Source organism: Cnephaeus nilssonii (genome assembly GCF_951640355.1).
Source record: "Cnephaeus nilssonii genome assembly, chromosome: 7".
NCBI lineage: Eukaryota > Metazoa > Chordata > Mammalia > Chiroptera > Vespertilionidae > Cnephaeus > Cnephaeus nilssonii.
Genome location: NC_137078.1, coordinates 2,438,132 through 2,464,016, shown reverse-complemented (window position 1 = coordinate 2,464,016; position 25,885 = coordinate 2,438,132). Strand labels below are relative to the sequence as shown.

Below are 25,885 nucleotides of genomic sequence, written 5' to 3'. Positions count from 1 at the left end.
AGTAATAAAAGGGTAATATGCTAATTAGACCAGATAGACCGGACATCTTCCAGATGACATTCTGGACATCCTTCCTGACAAAGCCTGGGGCGTGGATGGCCTGCAAACTGCCTGCAGACTCTCACCTAAGCTGGCCCCGCCCCCAGCGGGGACCCCCACCCCAATCGAGGGCATGACCAGCCTGCAAACCCTCAGCGGCCCCTTGCCCAGGCTGGCCCCGCCCCCCAGTGGAGATACCAACCCCAATCGTGGGCGTGGCCGGCCTGCAAACCCCCAAGGGCCCCTCAACCAGGCCAGTCCCACCCCTCAGTGGGGACCCCAACCCCAATGGGGGCGTGGCCAGCCTGCACACCCTGGAGACCCCTGGCCCAGGCTGGCACCGCCCCCCAGCAGGGACCTCCACTCCAACTGGAGGCATGGCTGGCCTGAAAACCCTAAGTAGCTAAAAGCCCAGGCTGGCCCCGCCCCCCAGCAGGAACCCCCACCCCGATCGGGGGGCGTGGCCGGCCTGCACACCCCCAGTGGCCCCTCTCCCAGGCCGGCCCTGTCCCTGATTGGGGACCACCACCCAGATCAGGGGCGTGACAGACCTGCAAACCGCCCATGGCCCCTCACCCAGGCTGGCCCCACCCCCCAGCGGGGATCCCAACCCTGACTGGGGGTGAGGCCAGCCTGCAAACCCTGTGGCCCCTTGCTCACCCAGTGGGGACCTCACCCCCATCAGGGGCCCCATTCAGGGCAGGACAGCTGGGCCCCACCCGTGCACCAGGCCTCTATCCTATATAATAAAACGGTAACATGCAAATTGACTCTAACGGCAAAATGACCAGAACGACTGCTGGACCAGTCACTATGAGGCACACTGACCACCTCTTGGTCCCTTTCCCCGGCCGGCAGGCTCCCATCGCCTCATGGTCACCCTCGGCGGGGGTGGGACCCATGAGTGGGTGGGAACAGCCGACCTCACGGTCCCTTCCCCCTGCATCAGGCACCAATCACCCGATGGCGAACAGGAAACTGGAGGTGAGTGGTGGGGCCAGCTGCGGGCAGCTGCGGAAGATGGCCCTGATCGCAGGCCAGGCCTAGGGACTGTACACGTGCACAAATTTCGTGTGTCGGGCCTCTAGTCTATAGAATAAAGGCTAATATGCAAATCAACCAAACGGTGGAACAACCAGTCGCTGTGATGCGCACTGACCATCAGGGGGCAGATGCTCAACACAGGAGCTGCCATCAGGTGGTCAGTGCACTCCTACAGGGGAACGCTGCTCAGCCAGAAGCTGGGCTCACAGCTGGCGAACACAGCGGCAGTGTCGGGAGCTTCCCCCGCCTCTGCGGCAGGGCTAAAGATGTCTGACTAATGGCTCAGGCTCGCTCCCCTTGGGCCTATTCCCTTGAGGGCTCCCGGACTGCGAGAGGGCACAGGACAGGCGGAAGGATACCCGAGTGCACAAATTTTGTCCCTCTTGTATGGAATAAAAAAAAACCCTGAATAGCTGCAGCAATCTTGAGAATGAAGAACAAAGATAGAGGGATCACAATACCAGATATCAAGCTATATTACAAAGCTACTATTCTCAAAACTGCCTAGTACTGGCACAAGAACAGGTATATAGACCAATGGAACAGAAATGGAGCCAAGTCATTATGCTGAATTGATATTTGACAAAGGAGGCCAGAGCATACAAATGGAGTCAATACAGTCTCATTAATAAATGGTGTTGGGAAAATAGGACAGTTACCTACAAAAAAATGAATCTAGACCACCAACTTGCACCATACACAAAAATAAACTCAAAATGGATAAAGGACTGAAATGTAAGATGGGAAACCATAAAAATCTTAGAAGAAGCTATAGGCAGCAAAATATTAGACATATGTTATAACAATATCTTTACTGATACAGTTCCTAGGGCAATGGAAACTAAGGAGAAAATAAACAAATGGGACTACATAAAAATAAAAAGCTTCTGCAAAAAGAAACCATCAGCAAAACAACACTGCATGGGAGAACATATTTGTCAATGTCATCTCCGATGAGGGTTTAATCTCCAAAATTTACAGGGAACTCATACAACTTAACAAGAGGAAGATAAACAATCCAATCAAAAATGGGCAAAGGACTTAAATAGACACTTTTTGATTGTGGACATACAGACGGCCAAGAGACATATGAAAGCATGCTCAAAGTCACTAATCATCTGAGAGATGCAAATCAAAATGACAATGAGGTACCATCTCACACCTGTCAGAGCAGCTGTCATCAACAAATCAACAAACGACTGCTGGTGGGAATGCAGACGGGTGCAGCCACTGTGGAGAACAGTATGGAGTTTCCTCAAAAAACTGAAAATGAACTCCCATTTGACCCAGTAATCCCACTTCTAGGAATATATCCCAAGAAACTAGAAACACCGATCAGAAAGGACATGCACCCCTATGTTCACAGTAGCACAATTTATCATAGCTAAGATTTGGAAACAGCATAAGTGCCCATCAGCAGATGAGTGGATTAAAAAACTGTGGTACATCTGCACAATGGAATACTACGCTGCGGTAAAAAAGAAAGAACTCTTACCATTGGTAACAGCATGGATGGACATGGAGAGCATTATGCTAAGCAAAATAAGCCAGTTGGACAAAGAGAAATATCACATGATCTCACTCATTTGTGGAATATAATGAATAACATAAACTGCTGAACAAAAATATATCCAAAGTCAGAGAAGCATTGAACAGACCGTCAAACTTCGAGGGAAGGTAGGGGAGGGGGATGGGGGAGTAAGAGATCAACCACAGGACCTGTATGCATGCACATAAGCATAACCAATGGACACAGACAATAGGGGGGTGAGGGCATGTGCTGGGGGTGGGAGTAGTCAGGGAGAGGTCAATGGGGGAAAAGGGAGACATATGTAATACTATATAATACCTTAAACAATAAAGAATGAAAAAAAGAAAGAATCTATGTGTAGCCCAGCAGCTGTGGCTCAGTGCTTGGGGGATGACCTGTGCGTCATCAGTAGGTCGTTGGTTCAATTCCCGGTCAGGGAACATGCCCAGGTTCAGGTGATATGTAGGAGGTAGCCAATCAATCAAGCTTTCTCTCATCAATTATTTTCTCTCTCTCTCCCTCTCCCTTCTTCCCTAAGATCAATTAAAAACAACACCTTACATCTATTAAAAAGAAAGAAAGAACATATGTGTATATTTAAATCTTTCACGCACTGACCTCATCAATAAAAGGTATCAGGACCACAGCTTCCCATTCCTGTTGTTTCCCATTTAGGTCCGTTTTAAAATCAGGTGGATAATATTCTATAATGGGTGATTCCTCACTGGTCATCAAATGCTGTTGGAAAGACAAAATAGTAAAAGAGAGATATAAGAATATCAACATAGCTTTTTGTTAATATATTTATAGTATTTCCTCAAATGTTAGTTTAAAATTGCTAAGCAAAGCACTAAAAAATTTTTATGTCCTAGATATGTTGCAACATACTATATTTTGATTTTCACCTATGATACTTCTAACTTCACTGCTACTCATTACTTTCCCATTCCAGTGGTCATGTGGCAAAACTATCTGTATTATGAATTTTAATTTAATTATTTCTATCTTGTCTTTTCACTCTTCAGTTCTACCTAAATTCTGTTTTTATTTCAATAGTCCTCCATTTTTAATCTTAAATTAAATAATTTACTTTCATGCCCTAATCATCTGATTTTATTAAGGGCCATTTGGATATTTATAACTTCATTCGTGGGCCATACAAAATTATAAACTTAAAAATTAGCAGGCTATATGTGGTCAAGCATTTAACTCACCTCTAATGCCTTGGCAGGGCCAGACCAAATAATTTCATGAGCCTTATGCACCCCTTGGGCCAAACATTTCCCACCCCTACTCTAGAACTAAATGATTTTTATGCTCAGAATCAGCTTTGTAGGCTTAGCACAATTTTGGTAACTCAATCGCCCCTAAATATCTCCCCCGTGTTATGTGAAATATGTTAACCATGGAAAAGCCTTTCATTCCACAATTCGATAAATGAAATGCTTAAAACCCAAACATAAACGGAGAGAAATGACTTATCAGAACCATACCTATTCCAATAGTAGAAGGTAAAAGTACAGGAATAAATCTGCAAATGTTTGGACAAAGTAGATGACTTCAGATTTTTCCTGTCTCAGTTTATTGTCATCAGTGCAGAGACAAACTGAAGATTTGGATAGAGGTGCTAAAAATGAAAAAGCTATGCACTAAATGGTTTATAGAGTTTGCTTGCATTTTTAAAACAAAGCTAACTTTAAGTCAGAATTACTTTTCAAAGTAATTTAAAGCTAACTTTAATCAGAAATATTTAAGAACTACCGTATTTAAAAATAAAAATATATTTAGCTATTCAGGTTCTATGTTTCCAGGTTTGGAAGAAGAGCTCCCAAATATTAAAAAGAACATAAAAACATTTAATTCTAAATCCCACCTGGTAGCATGTAGGAAGTAAATTTTTGCTAGCTGCTGGAAGTACAGCAAGAAGTTGCTCGAATGGCATAAAAGGTTTTCCAAGTTCAAAATGGATTTTGAGTGTACTGATGTTGCGTATATCAGACAGGAAAGGTGCATAATGGTAAGGATAATACCTATAAAACAAAACTGAGTTTTAAAAAATTGGCAATGTTATGAAACAGGTCAATATTAAGTACATATGTCTCCATATTATAATAACACATAACAATAATTCTAAACAAAAAGACTATCACCAATACTTCTACCACTTAAGTATAAGAAATCAGTAACTTTGGAAAATTTGGGTCAAAGACATCAACAAATTTTATATTTACTTAATTTTTAAAGTACAGCTTCTCATTTCCAAAACTGGAATGTACAATGTAATTGAAGTATATATACAGTGTTTTAGTTCCCCAAATGTAAAGTACGAATCTTCCAATCAATAAAATCTCAGAATGAGCCCTAGCTGGTTTGGCTCAGTGGACAGAGCGTTGGCCTTCGGATGGAAGGGTCCTGGGTTCGATTCCAGTCAAGGGCACATGTCCGGGTTGTGGGCTCGATCCCCAGTTTGGGGCGTACAGGAGGCAGCCGATCAATGATTCTCTCTCATCACTGATGTTTCTCTCTCTCTCTCTCTCTCTCTCTCTCTCTCTCTCTCTCTCTCTCCCTCTCTCTCTCTCTCTCTCCTTTCTTCTCTGACTACCTCTAGTCAGAAGACTCTCAATAGTCTCATGTGGGCCTGGGTCTTTGCCACAGGACAAAGAGAACAGTGAATCTGAGCTCATATGGCTTTTATTAGTCAGCTCTAAGAACTTTTATATTTAAATTAGTATACAGATATTACTATGTTTGTGATAAGGATTAAAATGTTTATCAATCATACAACTATTTTTGTTAATAATAACTTCCCATCTTTAACTACAGGTATAAATATTTTTAGAAAGCTTTGCATGTACAATTTTTTAAAAAAGTTCAATGTTCTTAATGTTTGACTAAGAATGCTCAAAAATGAAATATTTTTATATTCCACAATTATGGCATATTTCAAAAGAATGGAAAACTTTAAGAGGCAGAATGGCATGTAGAATAATGGAAAATAGTATAAACTTTGGAATCAGATAGGCTTGAACTTGATTCTTTGTTGTGTGTATGATCTTAGAAAGATTATTTAATCTCTTTGAGCCTCATCTGCAAAAGGCAGAGAACAACACTTAATTTAAATAGTTGTGAGGTTTATATGAGAACATGCTTTTTAAGTGCTAGGCCTTCCTAATGATACAATAATAGGAATAACAGACTCATCCTCTTAAAAAATGACAAATCAAAGATTTTTGTCATTAGAACACTCTTCAAAGAGTTCCTGAGAATCAGGTCAGTTACTGGAAACATTTTTTTTAAAGGCTGTTAGTAAGTGAAATCATAACTAGTCACATTATCCTGCTTTGGTTTGTTTTACTATGTGATGCTTTAAAATAAAACTTAGCAGAGGTGCTCTGAAAATAAAACACTTAGAAGTCTCTACTTTCCCATGCATTTTCTGCTTTGTTTATTTTTCTATTTGGGTAGATAATTTGGAAATGTAGATGGTACTTGCTGGAATAGGAAGCATGAGAGAAATGAAAATTATTACTATTTTCAGGAAAAGCAAATAATTTTTTTCTCCTTTACCATTTCAATCTAACATTCAAATATACCATTCCTCAATAATTATTCCTGATAGAAAAATTTTCTCAAACACACAAAATGTGAAAAGGAATATAATGAACATTGCCTAGCCAATGTGGCTCAGTGGTAGAGTGTTGAACTATGAACCAGGAGGTCATGGTTTGATTCCCAGTCCCGGCACATGTCTGGGTTGCAGACTCCATTCCCAGTAGGGTACGTGCAGGAGGCAGCCATCAATGATTGTCTCTCATCATTGATGCTTCAATCTCTCTCTCTCCTTCCTTCCTCTCTAAATCAATAAGAATATATATATTATATATATAAAAAAGAACATAATGAACAACTAAAAATCACTCAAACCCAATAATTATAAAGACTTTATCAGTCTTGATTCATCATGATAAAGAATTTTAAATCCTTAGATTAACATAGAGCTTTTATTATGGGACATCTGCCAGAGCTGAGAGTATCTTCGTTATATAAAGGTCTTTTTTAAAAGTATTTTTATATAGGAAGAGATTACCTGTATTTCCCTTAATCTTGGCTTTACCAATCTTTTAAAAAATACCACCAAAAATAGAAATAAAAGGAAAAGACATCCCCAAATGAGACTATAATAGAATTAACCATTGTTAAAAAATAAAAACATTTGTTTTTGTGTTCCCTCACCAGCTCCAGGACTGAACTCCATGATAGTAATAGTGCAAAATCCACTGTATTGCCTGAATATAACATGCAGCTTGATCAGCCAGAAAATCACTGAAAACAGAAAAGAATATTTTCATTATGACATAATTTTTTAAAGACAGGCCATTGTCTTTAGAGCATGATATCTGCTGATATCACACTCTGCCTCAATACTTTTTATTTAATTAATGTATAAGATGAATCATTATAATCAGAAAACCCCCAAAATATTTAGTTAAAAAAATTCCATCCTGTCAGATTAAAGTTTGCCTTTTATTTTTCCTAAACTGGCCACCAGAATATTTAAATTTGCTGTGCATACTCACTCACTCAATGTACTATGCTTTAGTTTAAAGGTTTAGGATTTAGCCCATGCAGCTATCTATAGAGTGGTACTACCCTTAAATAGTCAGGGGGCTTTGAGAGACAGGGATGGGAATTTTCTTCCTCTGGGATGATGCCTGAGAGAATCAAAGGAAATCAGAAAGATCTTCAAATCTGGTTATAACAGCTAGAACACACTTTGAAAAGGGCTATATATCCACTCACAATTTTCCCTCTAACCCCTTCTTCTTACTTAAAAACCATCATGTAATCTATTTATAAAAGCCCAGCGACCTTTACGATGGAACGACCAGAATGAATGGTGGCTATGACGCACACTGTGGCATCCAACCAGCCTGATCCGGGCCCCACCCCCCCATACCCGCCCCCAATCCTCCCGCGCCTCCCCCGGTGCCAGCCCAGTCCAATCAGCCCCCAACAGGAGGAGAGCTGAAGCGGGGAACACGGTGGGCAGCAGCTTGGCCAGAGTTGCGGAGGTGGCAGCATGTAAACCATAGCCTCCCAAGCCCCGAATCAGGGGTGGGGGTGGGGGTGGGCGCACAGCAGATGGGAGTGCCAGCTGGTCCAGCCACCACACCTCCATCCCCCCAGCCGCCCAGTCCCCAAGAGCTGCTGCCACTGGCTGGCCCCAGTAGTTTGGGGACCGGGAGGAAGGGGAGGACGAAGCAGTGACGCCAAAAGGGGTGAGGCCTGAGCCACAGATGGGGGAGTCTGGCTGGTGGCTGGGGAAGCGGCACCCTGGGAACTGGGCTTGAACCCCGCCCAGCAGCTGCCCGTTGTCATGGAAACTGCATCCACAGGCAGGCGGGCGGGAGGGTGCCGCAGCCCCGCAAATGGTGTCAGGGACCCGGGTCCCCAGACTGCCCCCCTCCCCGCAGAGCACCTCTACACCTTCCTCGTACTCCCCACCTTGAGCACCAATCTCCCCCACAGCTCCCCACACAACCCACTTCGCCACAGGCTATTATAAATGTTGGCAGACCAATCGAAAACTTGAATTTCATTTTCCCAAAGACTTGGAAGACAACAAAATACTATTAATTCTTTTACTTAATGATCATTATTATTCTGGCTTTTAAAATGGTCCTGAGACAAACTGCAGCACCTGGTGCTGGAGCGCCTGTGTACAAGTTTCTTCCTCTGCCAAGGGGTTGGGGCTGTTAAAGGCCTCTTGGCCGGTTGAAATGATTTCGGGGGCCGTGCTTGCACGCAGGGTGCACGCCAGTGACCAGGATGCCGACAACAAAGCGATGGGCAGGCCCGCTGCCCCTAAACCACTCTGTCCCGGCAGAGAGGTGACTTTAACCAGCCCTTACCCATTCCCTCCACGAATCGCCACACCCTACTGCCTCATGGTCCCCCCCATTCCATCCTCCATTTCTCCCTCTCTCTGTGGAGGAAACAGAAATCCCAGGGTGTGTATGTCTAACTCAGGAGGGACAGCGTTGCCAGAGGGCTGGGGGTTCCCTTTCGTTCCCAGCTGCCAGGATGCAGAGAACACTGACTCTTGCAGGGAACATTGAAACTTGCAAACCCTTCAAGTGGCCGGCCTGGCTGTGGTGTTACAGGACTTGGGTGGTGAGTGGGCGAGGTTCACCTTACCAGCAGTCTGGACTCGCCTGGGCTTTTGAAAATTGCCCTGGGTTCTGACTCCCCCGCTTCGAAACCAGAGCACTCAGGTGCCCAGAGGAGACCAGGGGGTCTGAGGCATCCTGGCCGGAGGTTGTGGGAGGCTCTTTGGGGGAGAAGCCTCCGGCCTGGTAGTGCTGTTTCTCTAGGGACTGGGGAAGAGGGTGCTGTGGTGTGTGCCCTGAGAAAGCTTTGTTGTGGTGGAATGGGAGTGTGTAGTTTTGGAAATGTAGCTTTCCAAGGCCTGGGGTGGTGGGCGCTCCCAGCGGAGGGGAAAGGCAGCGGGATTGGCCTTCACACTCTTGGCAGCTGATTTATGGGAACCCCTTTCTTAAGCCACCACCTCTTACTGGTCATGTGGAGTGGCCTTAGGTAGCTTTAACTCTGCTCCAGTACAAGATGTGAGCTGAGAGGAGGTTTGGGGAATCCTATCTAATAATAGACAAATATGCAAATTGACCACACCTTCATCACGCCCACCAGCCAAGCCATGCCCACCAACCAATTAGGACAAATATGCAAATCACCCCAACAAAGATGGCGGCTAATTTGCATATCAAGACAGCGTAGAAAGAAGCCAAGAGCTGCAGAAGGGCGCAAAGCTGCAGAGAAGCAAGCAAGCCAGGGGGAGGAGAAGGGAGGAGCGGAGGCAGGGCCGGGGGAGAAGGGAGGAACGGAGGCGGGGCCAGGGGAGAAGGAAGGAGAGCGGGCTGACGGAGAAGGCAAGGTGGGGGAGAAGGGAGGAGCGGAGGCGGGGCCAGGGGAGAAGGGAAAAGCAGGCGGGCCGGGGGAGAAGGGAGGAGCGGAGGCAGGGCTGGGGGAAAAGGGAAAAGCAGGCGGGCTGGCGGAGAAGGCGGGCCGGGGGAGAAGGGCGGAGCGGAGGCGGGCCAGGGAAGAAGGAAGGAGAGCAGGCTGGCGGAGAAGTTAGAAAAGCAGGGGGGCTGGCGGAGATCGCAGGGCGGGGGACAAGGGAGGAGAGCAGGCAGGGTGGGGTAGAGTGCAGCAGGAAACCCTATTGCAGGATTTTTCCTGCAACGGGAACGCTAGTGTGTTAAATAAAACGACAACATTCTGAAGGGAAGAGAAAAAGCGACTATCTTACAAGCAAAAAATGAAAAGAAAGACTTAAATCTGAAAAACCCATTTGTGCTATGTTAATTACTATATGAGAGGTTGGGGGTGGGGGTGGGGGATGAGGGGAGAGGATAAGACTAAGATGGCTGCTTAGCCTGTCTTTCAGATTCTTCATCTAAGTAAAGTGAAAACAAAACTCTTTATCACTGCACATTAAGATGGCAAAAGAGAATCTATATATATAAAAAGCCAGCGACCGGAATGCCGTAACAACCGGTCACTATGACACCCTCTGCCGCCAGCGAACTGGCCCAATCAGGGGGTGGGGTTGGCTGGCCAACCTTCGGCGGCCCAGCCCCTAACTGGCCTCTCCCACCCCAATAGGGGCGGGGCTCGCAGGCCAATCGCCCTTGGCCCCTCACGCCAGCCGGCCCGGCCCTGTAGGGCCCCTATTGGGGCTGGCCGGCAGGCCCACCTCCCACCTTCTCCTCCTCCTGACAGGCCCACTCCAATCGTGCATTAATTCGTGCACTGGGCCTCTAGTATAAAATAAATCTTGACCAGACCACACACACAAAAAAAAACAGCCCTAGGCTAAAGCCAAAAGTAGCTATAACTTAACAGTGTCTATTGTTAATTCAGGAAGAAATACACTTAAATATTCAAGCCATCAATTTTTAAAGGAAGTATATATTCTTGAAAGCAAAATATATTACTTTTTCATTATAAAGTAAATATTTCCTCATTATTAAAAATCTAGATAATGAGGAAAAGCATTTTTTATCACCTTATAGCATTCACTATTACCTTTTGGTATGTTTCTTTTCAGTCTTTTTTATACGCCCAGCTTGATGTTTTTTCTTTTAATGAGAGTACACTATATATATTTTTTGTGTGTGTCTGTGTCCTGCTTTTAAAACTTGTATTTACCCATGTACTGGTTAATAATGCTGATTTTATAATCAAAGAAAACATGATAATTTCAAGAGAAACATCAAAAGTGCTTTATTCAAAGTAATGTCCATAGCTAGGTACACATTTCCCCCATCTTTCAGGTAATTTGTGGGTACCATCCCAATAGAACTTTTCTTGTTTTGAGGCAAACCATTCAGAGACCCAATTTTCCACTTCTTTGTATGTTTTGAAGTGCTGCTCAGAAAGTATGTGTGCCATTGATCAGAACAAGTGGTAATCTGAAGGAGCAAGGTCTGGTGAATACAGCAGGTGGGTTAATACTTCCCAGGCAAGATCTTTTAACGTGACTTTAACTGGTTTTGAAATGTGTGATGGTGCGTCATCATGAAGCAAAATTACTTTGCCGTGTCTTCTGGCACATTCTGTCGTTTCATGAACAAAGCATGATTCAAATTGATTATTTGTTGTCAGTAGCAATCAGTATTAATGGTTTCACCTGGTTTTAGAAACTCATAATACACCACACCTTCCTGATCCCACCAAACGCAGAGCATTGTCTTCTTCCCAAAGCGATTTGGCCTTGCAGTTGATGTTGATGGTTGACCTGGATCAACCCATGATTTTGTGCCTTTGGGATTCTCAAAATAAATCCACTTTTCATTGCCAGTCACAATTTGATGCAAAAAAGACTTTCTTTCATGCCCTTGAAGCAACATTTTACTGATGACTTTTCAGTTTTCCATTTGTCTTTCATTCAGTTGATGTGGCACCCATTTTCCTTCCTTTAAAATCTTCCCATTGCTTGTAAACAATCGGAAATTGTTTGCTGAGCAACGTGTAATCTTTCTGCAAGTTGTTTTTGAGTTTGACATGCATCTTCATCCAACAGTGCATGTAATTGTTGGTCTTCAAACTTTTTCGGTTGACCTGGACATTCTTTGTCTTGCACATCAAAATCATCACTTTTAAAGCGTCTAAACCAGCGTTCACAAGTATTTTCAGATGGAGCATGTTCACCATAAGCTTCCCAAATTATACGATAACTTTCAGCAGCACTTTTCTTCAAAATAAAGTAATGAATTAAAACTTCCCACAAATGCTCTTTTTTTGGCATGAAATTTGACATTTTTAAGCATAAAAATATCTATGATGTTAACACCTTCACAAAATTTGACATATGAAGTTTTGAAGCTTGCTGTCAATACAACAAAATAGCATACATATCAAATCACATCTATATCAACATATGTGTAACTCCATCTATTGAAAAAAATCCACATTATTAACCGGTACACCTGGTATGAATAATGTTAAGTATCTCTCTAAATTGTTATGGACTTTCTATTATTACAAGTTTAGCAGTTCTGCAGATTCTGGTCTAGGTCTAGATGGCAGAGATGGTGACTATGACGAGGAAGAGATGGAAAAGATTATGATGAACCTTCTCATTGGAAATGTAGATTTATAATTTTTTACTATTATGAAAAACTTTGTCATAAACATTGTTGTGTATGAAAATCTTCTGTATTGGAGTTTATATTTTTAAGATTGAAAACAATTAGAATTATGGGGTTAAAGGGATAAATATTTTAAAGGCTTCTGGATATGTGCTTTCCAAAATAATTTTACGAATTTATATTCTCACCAGTAATTAAGGGAAGAACTCTACTATCACCCTGGGCCAGTAATGAAAACAACAATTTTAAAAGATTTGTTTATTTTCTAGGCAAACAAATGGCATCTCATTTTCATGTCTGTATTTTAATCTATAAAAGGAAAATAAAACCAAAGGCTAGTTACCTATCAAATTAAGCATTTAGTGCCAACTGCAGGTACTATAATTCTATATAACTGTAATCAAGGAAATAAGAACTAAAGAATAAAGGATTAAAAGCATAACTATTATAAATATTTTATTTCTCAATAGCAGCTAGAACACACTTTGAAAAATGCTATTATATCCACTGAAAATTTACCTTCTAATCCCTTTATATTTCTCAAAAACTATCATGTAAAGTAAAATAAATCTTGACCAGACCAAAAAAAAAAAAAAAAAAAAAGCCTTAGGCTAAAGCCAAAAGTGGCTATAAACTTGTTAATAGTGTCTATTACCAAAATTCAGGTAGAGATGCAAGTCTCAAAAGTCCTACATAGTAATGCCACCTGACAAACCTTCAAATGAGCTGGTGAACATACTAAAATTCCTAGATCACTTGTTATTGGAAGTCAGTTTGAATATAGACACTTACACTGTCTAGATTAGAGAATACAGAGCAAAGTCTGAAAACTTGGTCTCTCCCTGGACAGACTCTCGGAAAGATCTAATACTTGTTACATTTTAAAAAGAACAACAGTAAAAACAATAGTACAGAAAATATCTAGGTTTATTGCATATAAATCAGGGAAACACTTATTTTACTAACAGAAAAGCAGCCTAATCCAGGGGTAAGAGCATCAGTTCTGAGCCAGACTGCTTCTGTTCAAACCCTGATTCTGCCACCTCACCACCCACGTCCCCTGGAACAAATCACTTAAACCTCCGTTTCTTCATGTCCTGTGTTGTAAAATGATAATTCTACTCATCTTAAAGAACTATTGTGAGAATAAAACAAGGTAATATTTTTTTAAATGCTAAAAATAGAGCTTGGCACTTGAAGGTAAGCACTTTATAAGTGTTGTTAATTAAAGTAAATAAAATATGATCTTATGTAATTCACTAGGGACCCGTTGCAGGAATATTTCCTGCAAGACTTCTGGCGGGCTTCCCTCCCGCCCCCCCACCTCTCCCGCTGCGGTGGGCGGGGCGGGCCCAACGGGCAGGGTGCCTCCCGCCCGTCCCGCCCACCCAACCCAGCCCGCCTCGCCCCGCACTCCCCACCCTCTGCGCCCGCTGACACAGCTGCCTCTGTGGCCATGCGCTGCCGCCGCCTCTGATCACCCCGACCCGCCGCGCACACTGCCGCCGCCTCCTCAGCCCTGTGCACTGCTGCTGCGCGCCCCACCCGCCCACCCACCCCACCACGCGCCACCTGCCTCGCCACGCCCCGCCCCGCCCGCAGCCACCACTGCCTCCAAGGCCACCGCGGCCTCGCACACCGCCCACCATGCCCCGCCTGCCGCCTCCACTGCGCGCCCCGCCCACCGCCGCCGCCGCCACCGCAGTGGCCGCCTCGCCTCCGGTCACACTGCCCGCGACCGCCTCAGAGGCCACCATGGCCGGGTGCTCCACAGCTGCGCCACCGCCCACCCGCGCAGCCGCCATGCTTTCTGCTTTCTTCACTCCTCCCTCGCTCAGCATATGCAAATTAACCGCCATCTTGTTCGCTCTGATTGGCTGTGGGCATAGCGAAGGTACGGTCAATTTGCATATTACTGTTTTATTAGATTAGATACTGTGTGCTGCAGTTTAAAAGTATGCAAACCGCTATTCCAGAGATCACGTTTTTAAAAAAATTTTGGATATTAATCTATGGTTGAGCCAGGTGGCCGATGAGGTAAATGTGCTGTGAGCTTTAGAAGATAGAAGCATAAAACTAACTATTTCTATATGGCAATTTTTATCATAGATGAACACGTCAGTTAATATTGCTTCTCCAAAATCATACTAGTTGAAAGATAGAAAATAATTTATGAAACCAAAAAAATACCTTCTTTCCCACTACCTTAACTACCAAAATTATGCTGTTTTATGAAGAACTACAAAATCTAATTTTTTTCTACTTTAAAGTATAATAAACATTGGCAAAACCATACTCAGACACTATGTCCACTCCCATCTTCGTCATGTAATATGTCCTTTTATATTGTCTAAACTCAGTTTCAAATAGGTCATCTTCTTCAGTCTCATCCTCCAAATGATCTAAAAAAATAAAATAAAATAAAGCCAGAAACAGTGCCTAACAATTAGGAATATTCTATTTTTCTACCTAAAGCTTTGATAAATACATAGCAAAATAGATGCTTTTAAGCTTTCAAAGAAATTTGTTCCATCCAATATTATTGTATTAGTAAAACTAAAGGCCTGGTGCATGAAATTAGTGCACGGGGGTGTGTGTCCCTCAGCCCAGCCTGCACCCTCTCCAATCTGGGAACCCCTCGCAATCCAGGACTGCTGACTCCCAACTGCTTGCTTGCCTGCCTGCCTGACTGCCCCTAACCGCTTCTGCCTGCCAGCCTGATCACCCCCTAACCACTCCCCTGCCAGCCTGATTGATGCCTAACTGCTCCCTTGCCAGCCTGATTGCCCCTAAATGCCCTCCCCTGCAGGCCTGGTGCCCCAAACTGCCCTCCACTGCTGGCCCGGTCACCCCTAACTTCCCTCCCTTGCCAGCCTGGTCATCCCTAACTGCCCTCCCCTGCCAGCCCAATTGCCTCTAACTGTCCTCCCCTGCTGGCCTGGTCCCCTCCAACTGCCCTCCCTTGCAGGCCTGGTCCCTCCCAACTGCCCTCCCCTGCTGACCATCTTGTGGTGGCCATCTAGTGTACACATGGGGGCGGCCATCCTTGACAACAGGGGGCGGCCATCATGTGTGTTGGAGTGATGGTCAATTTGCATATTACTTCTTTATTATAGAGGATATATAACAACCATTCTGTCCAAAATGTAATATATGAAAATAACATAATTTGTACTCACCCTTAGAAGTTACAGCTTCTTCTCTATTTTTATCTAAAGCAGCCCAACATATGGAGTTTTCCTGGCCCTATAAAAATTAAAAATCAATATAAAATTAATGGCAAGATACATTTAAAAGTGAGACATTTCACAGGGAGATTTTAAAAATACTAAAAATAACTGAATGATCCTTAAGTGACACAGTGTAAATATTTTAAAACTAATTCTCAAATACTGTGTAAATGTTTTTGGTTTTATATCACTTGTTTTCTAAAGCTATAAATCTTTATATGCAGAACTTGACCATCAGGCCTCTCAAAAATCCTACCTAATAATAGACAAATATGCAAATTGACCATACTTCCGCTACACCCAAGCCATGCCCACCAGCCCAAGCCACGCCCACCAGCCAATCAGGGCGAGTATGCAAATAAACCCAACCAAGATGGCTACAGCCACTGAGAGCAAGGTTTCCCAGGCAACAGAGGGAAACAAGCTTTCCGCCTGCCCTTGACAGGCCTAAGCCTCCACTCAAGCTACAAAGTTTCAATTATAGAAGGTAAACAAATTCAAACAGAATGGCGGCAGCCACGGAGCTGGAGAGACCAGGCCAGGGTTGCCCGCGGTAACAGAGAAAGCAAAGCTTTCCGCACACCCTGGCTGGGCTCAGGCCTCTGCTTAAGGCTACAAAGTTTCAATTATAGAAGGTGAATTAACTGCCACAGAAATGGCTGCCGGTGGAGCATGCAGGAGGCTTGGCTCCGCTCCAGGCTACAAAGTTTCAAATGTAGAAGGTAAATAAATTCCAGATACCAGTGCCTCCACTTGGGTCACCAGGGGGCGTGGCTGGCCTGCAAACCACCACAGGCCCCTTGCTCAGGGTGCCCCATGCCCCAAGGGAACCCCCACCCTTATCTGGGACACCCTTCAGGGCAAACCAGCTTGCCCCCACTCCTGCACCAGGCCTCTATCCTATTTAATAAAAGAGTAATATGCAGATTGACTACCACTCCAACATACAATATGTCTGCCCCCATATGGTCAAAGATCCTGTCCCCATGTGGACACAAGATGGCCACTACAAGATGGCCAGCAGGGGAGGGCAGGTGGGAGGCACCCGGCCTGCAAGGGAGGGAAGTTGGAGGAGATCAACCCTGCAGGGGAGGGCAGTTAGGGGTGACCGGGCCGGCAGAGGAGGGAAGTTGGTGGCAAACAGGCTGGCAGGGGAGCAATTAGGCATCAATCAGGCTGGCAGGGGAGTGGTTAGGGGGTGATCAGGCTGGCAGGCAGAAGCGGTTAGGGGCAATCAGGAAGGCAGGAAGGCAAGCAGTTGGGAGCCAGCAGTCCTGCATTGTGAGAGGGATAACCCAGTGGGATCGGGCCTAAACGGGCAGTTGGACATCCCTCAAGGGGTCCCAGATTGGAGAGGGTACAGGCTGGGCTGAGGGACACCCCTCCCCTCCGTGCACGAATTTCGTGCACTGGGCCTCTAGTATATAATAAGTAACTGTCATAAATATAGAAGAGAATATACTTAATTATGTATGTGTTTCAAAAAAAAAAAGCACACCACTTTAAAGAATATTTTATTACTTAGAAAAAATATATACAATCAATATAAAATCCATATATGAGCTATCAATTTCAACATTTTTATATGTCAAATTGTGGGCAACTACTAACACAATATATTTGATTATGATGGAATCCAATGATTATAAATATCACTAACTTTCTGTTATCTCTGGATCCCATCATTCTTATGACTCCATTGCCAAACCTCCACTTCTAAATTTTTCTTCTATGCAACTCATTTGCTTTTCTATAGTTTTTCCATCTCATCTCATCACATCCTTCATCTGTTCTTTCCTCTATTTTCTGACTGCCTATCTACTGCCAGTGACTCTCATTAGTTCTCCTTACTCGCTATCCCTATTGTTTCCTTTTCTTCAGATAAACTGGGCTTCTGCCACTTCCTGTGCTTGGGCTGTTCCTCCAGCTCCTCTCACTCTACCAGTGTCTCTAATGGAAGCACACATGCCTGGAAGATTTGTGAAGTTTAAGGACCAAGTTGAGATGGACAGAGCCAGGGATTACTGACTGATATGTAAGTTTTGTGAGTCCAGTTTCCCAAAAAGTTGCAGAGGCTGTTTTCTTAAGAGAAAAAACGAAGCAGAATGCAGCCTGATGCTGCTAAGTTGCACTAAGAAAAACCTAAGCAACTAAAAGGACTTTACTAGAGAAAAATCAAGATAGTTGCCCTTCCTGGAGCAAGATTCCTAATTAGAACCAGTACAGCAGAGAGTACAGGAAGCTCATCAATTTCACAAGAACGCAATAATTATAGAGAAGCTGAGGAAAATTTCAAAAGAGGTTTATAAGACATTTTTTAGACCTTATTAGAGACTAGAGGGCCGGTGCACGAAATTCTTGCCTACGCCCTGTCACAGTCCAGGACCCCTTGAGGGATGTCTGCCTGCTGGCTTAGGCCTGTGCACCAAAGTGGGTTTGACTGCCAGTCAAGGCCATGTACCTCAGTTGCAGTTTTTTTTGGCCCTGGTCAGGGTACATGAGGGAGGAAACCAATCCACGTGTCTCTTCTCACATCAATGTTTCTCTCTCTCTCTCTCTCTCTCTCTCTCTCTCTTTCTCTCCCTTCCCTCCCTTCTACTCTCCTAAAAATAAATGGTAAAAATATCCTCCAGTGAGGATTAACAACATCAAAAGAATAATGTAACAATACTGGTTCATTATAACAAATACTAGAGGCCTGGTGCATGAAATTCATGCACTGGGGGGTCAGGGGCAGGGCCCTCAGCCCGGCCTGCGCCCTCTCACAGTCCAGGACCCCTTGCTCCTCACCACCTGCCTGCTCACTGCTCCTTAGTGCTGCTGTGGAGGCGGGAGAGGCTCCCACCATCACCACTGCACTCGCCAGCCATGAGTCTGGCTTCTGGCTGAGCAGCGCTCCCACTTTGGGAGCACACTGACCACCAGGGTGCAACTCCTGCATTGAGCGTCTGCCCCCTGGTGGTCAGTGCGCATCAAAGCAACCAGTCGTTCTGCTAGTTGTTCTGCCGTTCAGTTGATTTGCATATTAGGGTTTTATTATATAGGATGTTTTACAGGGTACTAGCATACACCAACTAATTATATTATTCATTTACTGAGCACCTAATATTTAGGAGATATTGTGCTATTAATCACAGTATATATATATCATTTTATACACAAATTATTTCTACAGATAAATCACTGATCTAGTTAATGCCTCATAACATTAAATGCTATAAATATTCTCCTTTAAAAAGATAACTAATTTTCTTGGTTCTTATATTTAGAAATGTTTTCTACACTTTTAAAAGAATAGAAAAGCAAAGGAAACACAATGTTCTTCTTCAAGAGTAAAAATAAGAAATTGATTTTTAAAAATAAGATTTAAATGATAGGATCTAATAGAGAAAGAGAAACCAAAACAATTTTTTAAATGTCCATAGAGAAGAAATGAAAACGAAATGAAGCAACCCCAAAACCATAGGAAAGAAGAAGAAAAACAAGGACTATCAGTTTTACCTTTACAGCTAAAAAAATTAAAGGACACATAAAAAAATGAACACCTTTGATTTTTTCTTTTCCTTGTAGTTCCTGGCTTCTTCTGCTGCAATACCTGCGGCTTCATTGAGGTACTTGTTACCAACTTTGCTTTCAAACCACTTTAGGTCCACAAAAACTTCACTGAAGTGCTCCCGATCAAACTGTATAGGAATATTTAAATTAACTTAAAAATCATTTAAGTATTTTCTGGAAGAATACAAACCAAACTTTTAACATGGACTACTTCTGGGAAATAGAAATCCTGAGAATGTTACTTTTTTATGCACATGGGGATCTCATCTACTATCTGAAAATGAAAAATAAGCAAATAAAAATAATTTAGATAAAATATTTATACAGAATGACCAATAGAATTATAATTACAAAAAAAATTTCTTCTGGTATTATGTAATTGCTTACTGACCATTTATAGCTAACTTGGGATAAGAAAACAAAAATTTCAGGTTACTTACATCTGATAATTTCACAAGGTATTTCTCAAATCGGGGTAAGTTGAGATACCCACTTTCATTAATATAACCTAAAAGGAACAAAAGCTAAATTAGCACTAAAAGCTGACTTTTTTTCTAAACAATTCTACAAAATTCTTTTTATAAAATGTTGAAAGTTGATTAGAAAATCAAAGAAAAACACTCAATGTTGGATTCTATAACTTGCTGTTGCTATAATATACAATAAGTAACAACTGAAGAAAAATATAAAAATTCCAGGTTCATATAATAATAATCCTCCCACATGTCCAATACATGGTAACAGTTCATTAAATTACTAGTAAGTATGTTCTAGAACATACCCACATTGTTCATTTGATGTTACCTTGAGAAGAAAAGGACTGATTTCCCGCTACTCTGTTGCTTTATTCAGTATCACCACTGTTTGTGAATTTCCTATTTTAATTGAAAAATCCTTCCCTGATATTACTCTGATGCCTTACCCATTTAGAAAAACTGAATTCCTATGTTTAAATGTTAAAGAAACTAAGTGAAACCAACAACTTCTACTGAGTTTCTTAAACAATTTAAAGGCAGAGATTAGTTATCAATAAATGAGGCTGCATAATTCTGGTCATTTTCTTTGTTTATGAACTACTGAAAACTAAAACCTCAATGCTTGGAGCCTTAGATCAAAAGAAGCCCCTTTTTTCCTACTTTAGTTATGCATGGTATAATCTAATAAACTGAGTCACATTTTTAGAATTAGTGGAGTGCTAAGTTAAAGTAGCCCCAAATGAATATTAAATTCTGCTTACCCCCAAGTTCTGGTAGGATGGTAATATATGTTCCATAAAGAAGAGGAAGTGCATCATGATTAATATGTAAATGAGGTAGATGGGGGATAAAATCATTGCCAACAAGAAATCCCATCAAAATCCAATCATCTATTATCTTTTCAATATCATATTTAAATGGGATCTTATCCTATAGTAAAATGGAGAAAAAAGTCAAGTCCTATGAAAATTTCTACATATACATCTTTGGTCCACAGCTATATTAATACTTACTTTTAACATTGAAAACTCATAATCAATATACTCTCTCATCAAAGACAAGTGTAGGAGGTGAAATGTGGTTTCTTCTGGTGCGCATACCCTGTAATTAGATGATAAACAGAGTTATTTATGTGTGTGTGTGTGTATATATATATATATATATATATATGCTTAGAGTTAATTATATATTTTTATTTTATTATTATTTTTTAAAATGTTTTATTGATTTTTTACAGAGAGGAAGGGAGAGAGATAGAGAGTTAGAAACATCGATCAGCTGCCTCCTTCACACCCCCCACTGGGGGATGTGCCCGAAACCAAGGTACATGCCCTTGACCGGAATCGAACCTGGGACCTTTCAGTCCGCAGGCCGACACTCTATCCACTGAGCCAAACCGGTTTCGGCTAGTTAATTATATTTTTTAAGGTTCAAGTTTAAAAGTGTAGCAAGACTTAAAATAAAACTTATGAGAAGACAATTAATTCTTATACTCAGGGCATGTAATTTATATGAAAGCTGCAGGGTAAAGATAAATATATAATTGCAATTATAATACATATAGCATAAAGTTCAAAATAATTGGTTTACATTATGTTTTCTATGGAATGACTCAGAATTAAGAAAGCCTAAAGAATACATAATAGGTATAAGAAACCATGGCGTCTGTGCCATTTAGGGCTGCCCACCAGCGGACAGCAGACAGATAAGGGAATATGTACTTTTCTATCTACTTCAGGTCAGTCCAAGTCCTCAGTGCTGAGGCAGCAGCACTTTTCCTTATCCTCCCCTGGCTTGGTATAGAGGTCTCTATTACTGGCATTAGCCTACACTCTAAGTTTAACTACAAGTAAGAATACAAGTTAACCACAGCATGTAAAAAGATTATACACCAATAACAAGGGGTCTATCACAGGAATGCAAAGATGGCTCAATATAAGAAAAAAGTTTATGTAATACACGACAGTAATAAAGAAAAAAACCACCACACAATCATTTAGCAGAAATAAATCTGTCAAAATTCAACACCCTTATTCAACACCCTTTCATGATAAAAATAGTTAGCAAAGTAGGAATAAAAGGAAACCTTCTCAACATCATAAATGGAATTTATAAAAAACCCATAGCTAACATCACACTTAATGGTCTGAAAGCTTTCTTTCTAAGATCATGAACAAGACAAGATGCTCATTTTCACTATAGTTATTCATTATTCTGATAGTCCTACAACATTATTCTGTGAGTCCTAGCCAGGGCACTTAGGCGAGAAAACAAACAAAAGGCATCTGAATTAGAAAAAAAGAAATAAAACATATCTCTATTTACAGATGGCATAATTCTATATGTAAAAAAAAATCCCACAGAATCCACAGAAAAAGCTACTAGTGCAAAAAAACAAAAATTCAGCACAGCTGCAGATCAATATACAAGTCAGTTGTGCTTTTACACACCAGCAACAAAGAAACTAAAAAGGAAATTAAGAAACAATTACACCCCCCAAAAAATAAAACTTTTAGTAATAAACTTGACCAAGGAGGCAAAAGGAAAAAACAGAGGCATAAAACAAATTCAGAGACAAAGAGAACAGACTTATGGTACTCAGAGGTAGGGGTTAGGAGGGGAAAATGAGTGCAGGTGGTCAAAAGATACCAATTCCAGTTATAGGTTAAATAAGTCCTGGGGATGAAATGTACAGCATGGTTGTTATATTTTGTGTTTGCTTTTTTAAAATATAAGAAGAAAAAAAAGGAGGCAAAAGAATTGTACACTAAAACTTCGAAAAGCAGATGGAAGAAATTAGACACCACATGTTAATGCATTGGAAGACTTAATATCAAGATGTAAATACTACACAAAAGGATCAACAGATTCAATGCTGTCACTAATAAAATTTCAAGGATTTTTTTAACAACAACAACAAAAAATCTGTCCTAAAAAATGGTATCTCAGGACATACCCCACCCCCCAAATAAAAGCCAAAATAAGCCTGAAAAAGAAGAACAAAGTTGGAGGTCTCACACCCTTCCTGATTTCAAAACTTACTTTGAAGCTACAATGATCAAAATACTGTAGCGTACTGGCATACAGACAGACATACAGGCCAATGGAATAGACTGCAGAGCCGAGAAATAAACCCTTGCATATATATATATATGGTCAAGTGATTTTCAACCAGAGTGCCAAGACCATTCAATGGGGAAAAGAATCTTTTCAACAAGTGGTGGCGGGAAAACTGGATATCCACATGCTAAAGAATGAAGTTGGACCCTTACCTTATACTATATATAAAAGTTAATTCAACATGGATTAAAGACCTAAATGTAAGAGCTACAGCTATAAAACTCTTAGAATAAAATGGAAAAAAGCTTTAGGACATTGGTTTTGTCGATGATTTCATGGACATTACACTAAAAGTACAGAAAACAAAAAATATAGGTTGGACTTCATCACAATAAAAAATTTTGTGATTCAAAGGACTATCAACAGAATGGGAAAAAATATTTACATATCAGGGCTGTGTAGGGCTACTATTCTTAATTTAATTTCTGTTTTTTCTTCCAACATATATGCAGTGTGATTTACCTTTGTGTCTTTTTGCCACCAAACCGAACCTCTTCCCTTAAAAGAGAAAAATGTGCCTCATGGGTTGTTAATCCAAGCATAATCTGTTGAAAAATGATAAAGAAATGTTTTTATTCTCTCACTTTTTATGGTATCAGCTTCACAGAAGCAATGAAATAAAAAATATTTCTATATAGAGAACATTAAGGAAAATAAAACAATTTGTTAGCACATTAAATATAGAAATATCAAAATCTGATCCATTTATAGGTTATGAATGGGGTTAAGTGAATGCACTAGTCTAAGAAAAAAATGTTTATACTCACATGACCTTAAGACACTCACTCTGCCCACCCCCATCTAAAAAAATCCAAAAAACCTTCTCTTGGTTTTCACACATTTCCATTGTCAGGAGAGAATGGGTAAGAAATTAAAGACAGAAGCTTTTCCAATAGCAGAAAACAGGACTGTTCTGGAGGCCAGGATACTCTAGTATGTAAAAACTCAGAAAAAACTGGAAAAGGGCATTTTCATTTAATTTTATTACTTAGTATTCTAATCCCCAAAGCACATTACATAGTCTAGTGAGATATATCAATCAACTGCAATGTATATGGTTTTCTTTATTTCAGTACTGACTCAAAAAAACCAAAATAAAACATTTATGCAGCAATCAGGGAAATGAGAATACTTAATGGTTATTTACATATTAAACAGTGATTGTTAATTTTTGTTTTATGTGAGACTATGGCATTACTTTTTTAAATAAACCTCTTTGGAGAAATAGTTATAAATTAGATGATACAATGTCTGGGATATGCTTCAAGAATCCAGAGAAGGAAAAAGGAGACAAGATGGGTAGGGATAGGAGTTGAAAATTATTTAAATAAAGGACACGAGCAGGATCACTATACTATTTTCTCTACTTTTGTTTTTGTTTGAAAATTTCCACAATAAAAACTTAAAAGAGGTCTAGTCAAGTTAGTTGGGTCATGGAGTTATCAAATCGCGTGGTATTAAAAGTTATGTATTAAGCATGTGGGTAAAAAGGGCCTCCTACCCTGACCTCAGCAGGTCATTCTTAGCAAAATTTTAAGATTTAGGGTTAGTCAGGTATGAACACTAACTACAAAGAGACCTGCTCATCATATGTGGCAAAAGAACTCATTTTTCAATTGTTTTTATTAATGGCAGAAGTAGCAATCATTATTTTGACTACAATATGTTTCCACAAACAGAAAGCTTCTTACATAAAGACTAAATATCTCAGATATTTAACTACAATGGCATAAGGTTATAACAACAATTACACTTACCAAGTCAGCATCTAACCCATAAAGACAGTGTCTGGTGTTTGGATCATGATCTGGCTTTGCTTTCTCGGATCTGATAAATTCCATGATTTTATGTTCTCCTTCTCCAGGAGTCTAAATATAATGTTTTCAAAATTTGGGTAATATGATATGCATTAGAAATTAAAATTTTAAAACTCTTTAAATAAATAAAAACGATAATAACCTCATGGCCTGAGAAATAGATGGTAACTCCTTGCCATGACTTGTCTGTAGAAATTTTCTTATTTACAAAATACTTCAGGTGTTCATGTAACCTGGCCATGAATTCAGTCCCTATAAATAAAAAGTTTTAAAAAGTTTAATCTAAGAAAGACATAAAAACAGTACATTCCCAGTGACATGAAAATGCATCTTGATATCCTGAGAATAGCTAAGATCTCCAAAGGCAGACAAAAGCTTCTTTCGTATTTAGTAAAGCAAGTAATGCCATACCTTTCCCTATCAACTATCACCAGTTTCTAATTGCACTGGTTATCCTTAAATGAAGTTAACGTCCCACATGGAAAGCCAAGGAATGTCACCACTGCTCAGGATTCTGCTGCAGATACTTTCACACAAGGGCAGTTTCAACTGTCTGACAAACCTCAATCTTCAAGTTCCTCACTGGATTCTCAAGTTTTTGTCATAAGTAATGCAACTTCAATTAGACTGCTAATAGTAACAAGAAAGGCAACTATTATTATTGCCACTGTTAACCTGCAAAATTATTGTTAATCTGGAAACAAAGTCTACATGATTATGTTTTATGAAAAGTCCAGATGGTAAATAGCCAAAGCAATACAGTCTTAAACTTAAACCACAATCGGGATAAAGCTGGTTATGAAATCAAGCAATGTGTGATTAGGGCACTTAATGAAAAAGAAAATTATCAGAATTAGTAAATAATTCATGAGAAAGTAAAATTTTAAGATTTTTTTTTTTAAAGCAAAGGATTATATTGTCAGACAAAGCTCTAGGAAGTACAGAGTATGTTGCTGAATATAAAATTATACTTGTAATACTGGTAAATTCATTTATCCTAAAGTCATACAAGTCTTACATGCTTATCAGATGTAAAGTAGTAAGCACTCTGAACTAGAAGAATAGGTTTCTTATTTGGAACACAACAAGGTAGCTACATAAACCTGGATGAGCCACACCTCACTTTTTCATACAAATAAATGGCAGCAGTAAGACGAACCTTATAAGTTCCTTTTAGATCTGAAATTCTGTGCATCTGAAGAGTCCAGTCTACACTTGCTCTTATCAACATCTACTAATCCCTACAGTGGGTTTTCACAAGAGCACTATGACCAAGGTGACCAAACCATCTCATGAGGACACAATTAAAAAAATAAAGCAAATGGAATCCTAAAGACAAAATACATAAAGGCCAGAAAAAACATATTTCAAAAATTAAAACTTACACTTTCAATCTCTTAGG

At 40.9% G+C, this 25,885-nt stretch overlaps 1 protein-coding gene across 3 annotated transcripts in view; it reads right to left on the bottom strand.

Moving 5' to 3' along the window:
- The window catches only part of XRN1 (5'-3' exoribonuclease 1), a 231,974-nt gene that overhangs the window by 159,126 nt on the left and 46,963 nt on the right, over positions 1-25,885 (bottom strand). For all 3 annotated transcript variants that reach the window (XM_079777345.1, XM_079777346.1, XM_079777347.1), the window contains exons 4-15: positions 24,626-24,735; positions 24,424-24,534; positions 23,129-23,211; positions 20,560-20,647; positions 20,308-20,476; positions 19,511-19,578; positions 19,061-19,198; positions 15,465-15,531; positions 14,582-14,687; positions 6,848-6,937; positions 4,488-4,644; positions 3,233-3,352 (exon numbers count right to left, since the gene is read on the bottom strand). In XM_079777345.1, the coding sequence (XP_079633471.1) occupies positions 3,233-3,352; positions 4,488-4,644; positions 6,848-6,937; positions 14,582-14,687; positions 15,465-15,531; positions 19,061-19,198; positions 19,511-19,578; positions 20,308-20,476; positions 20,560-20,647; positions 23,129-23,211; positions 24,424-24,534; positions 24,626-24,735 (1,307 nt within the window). The remainder of the gene's footprint in view (positions 1-3,232; positions 3,353-4,487; positions 4,645-6,847; positions 6,938-14,581; positions 14,688-15,464; positions 15,532-19,060; positions 19,199-19,510; positions 19,579-20,307; positions 20,477-20,559; positions 20,648-23,128; positions 23,212-24,423; positions 24,535-24,625; positions 24,736-25,885) is intronic.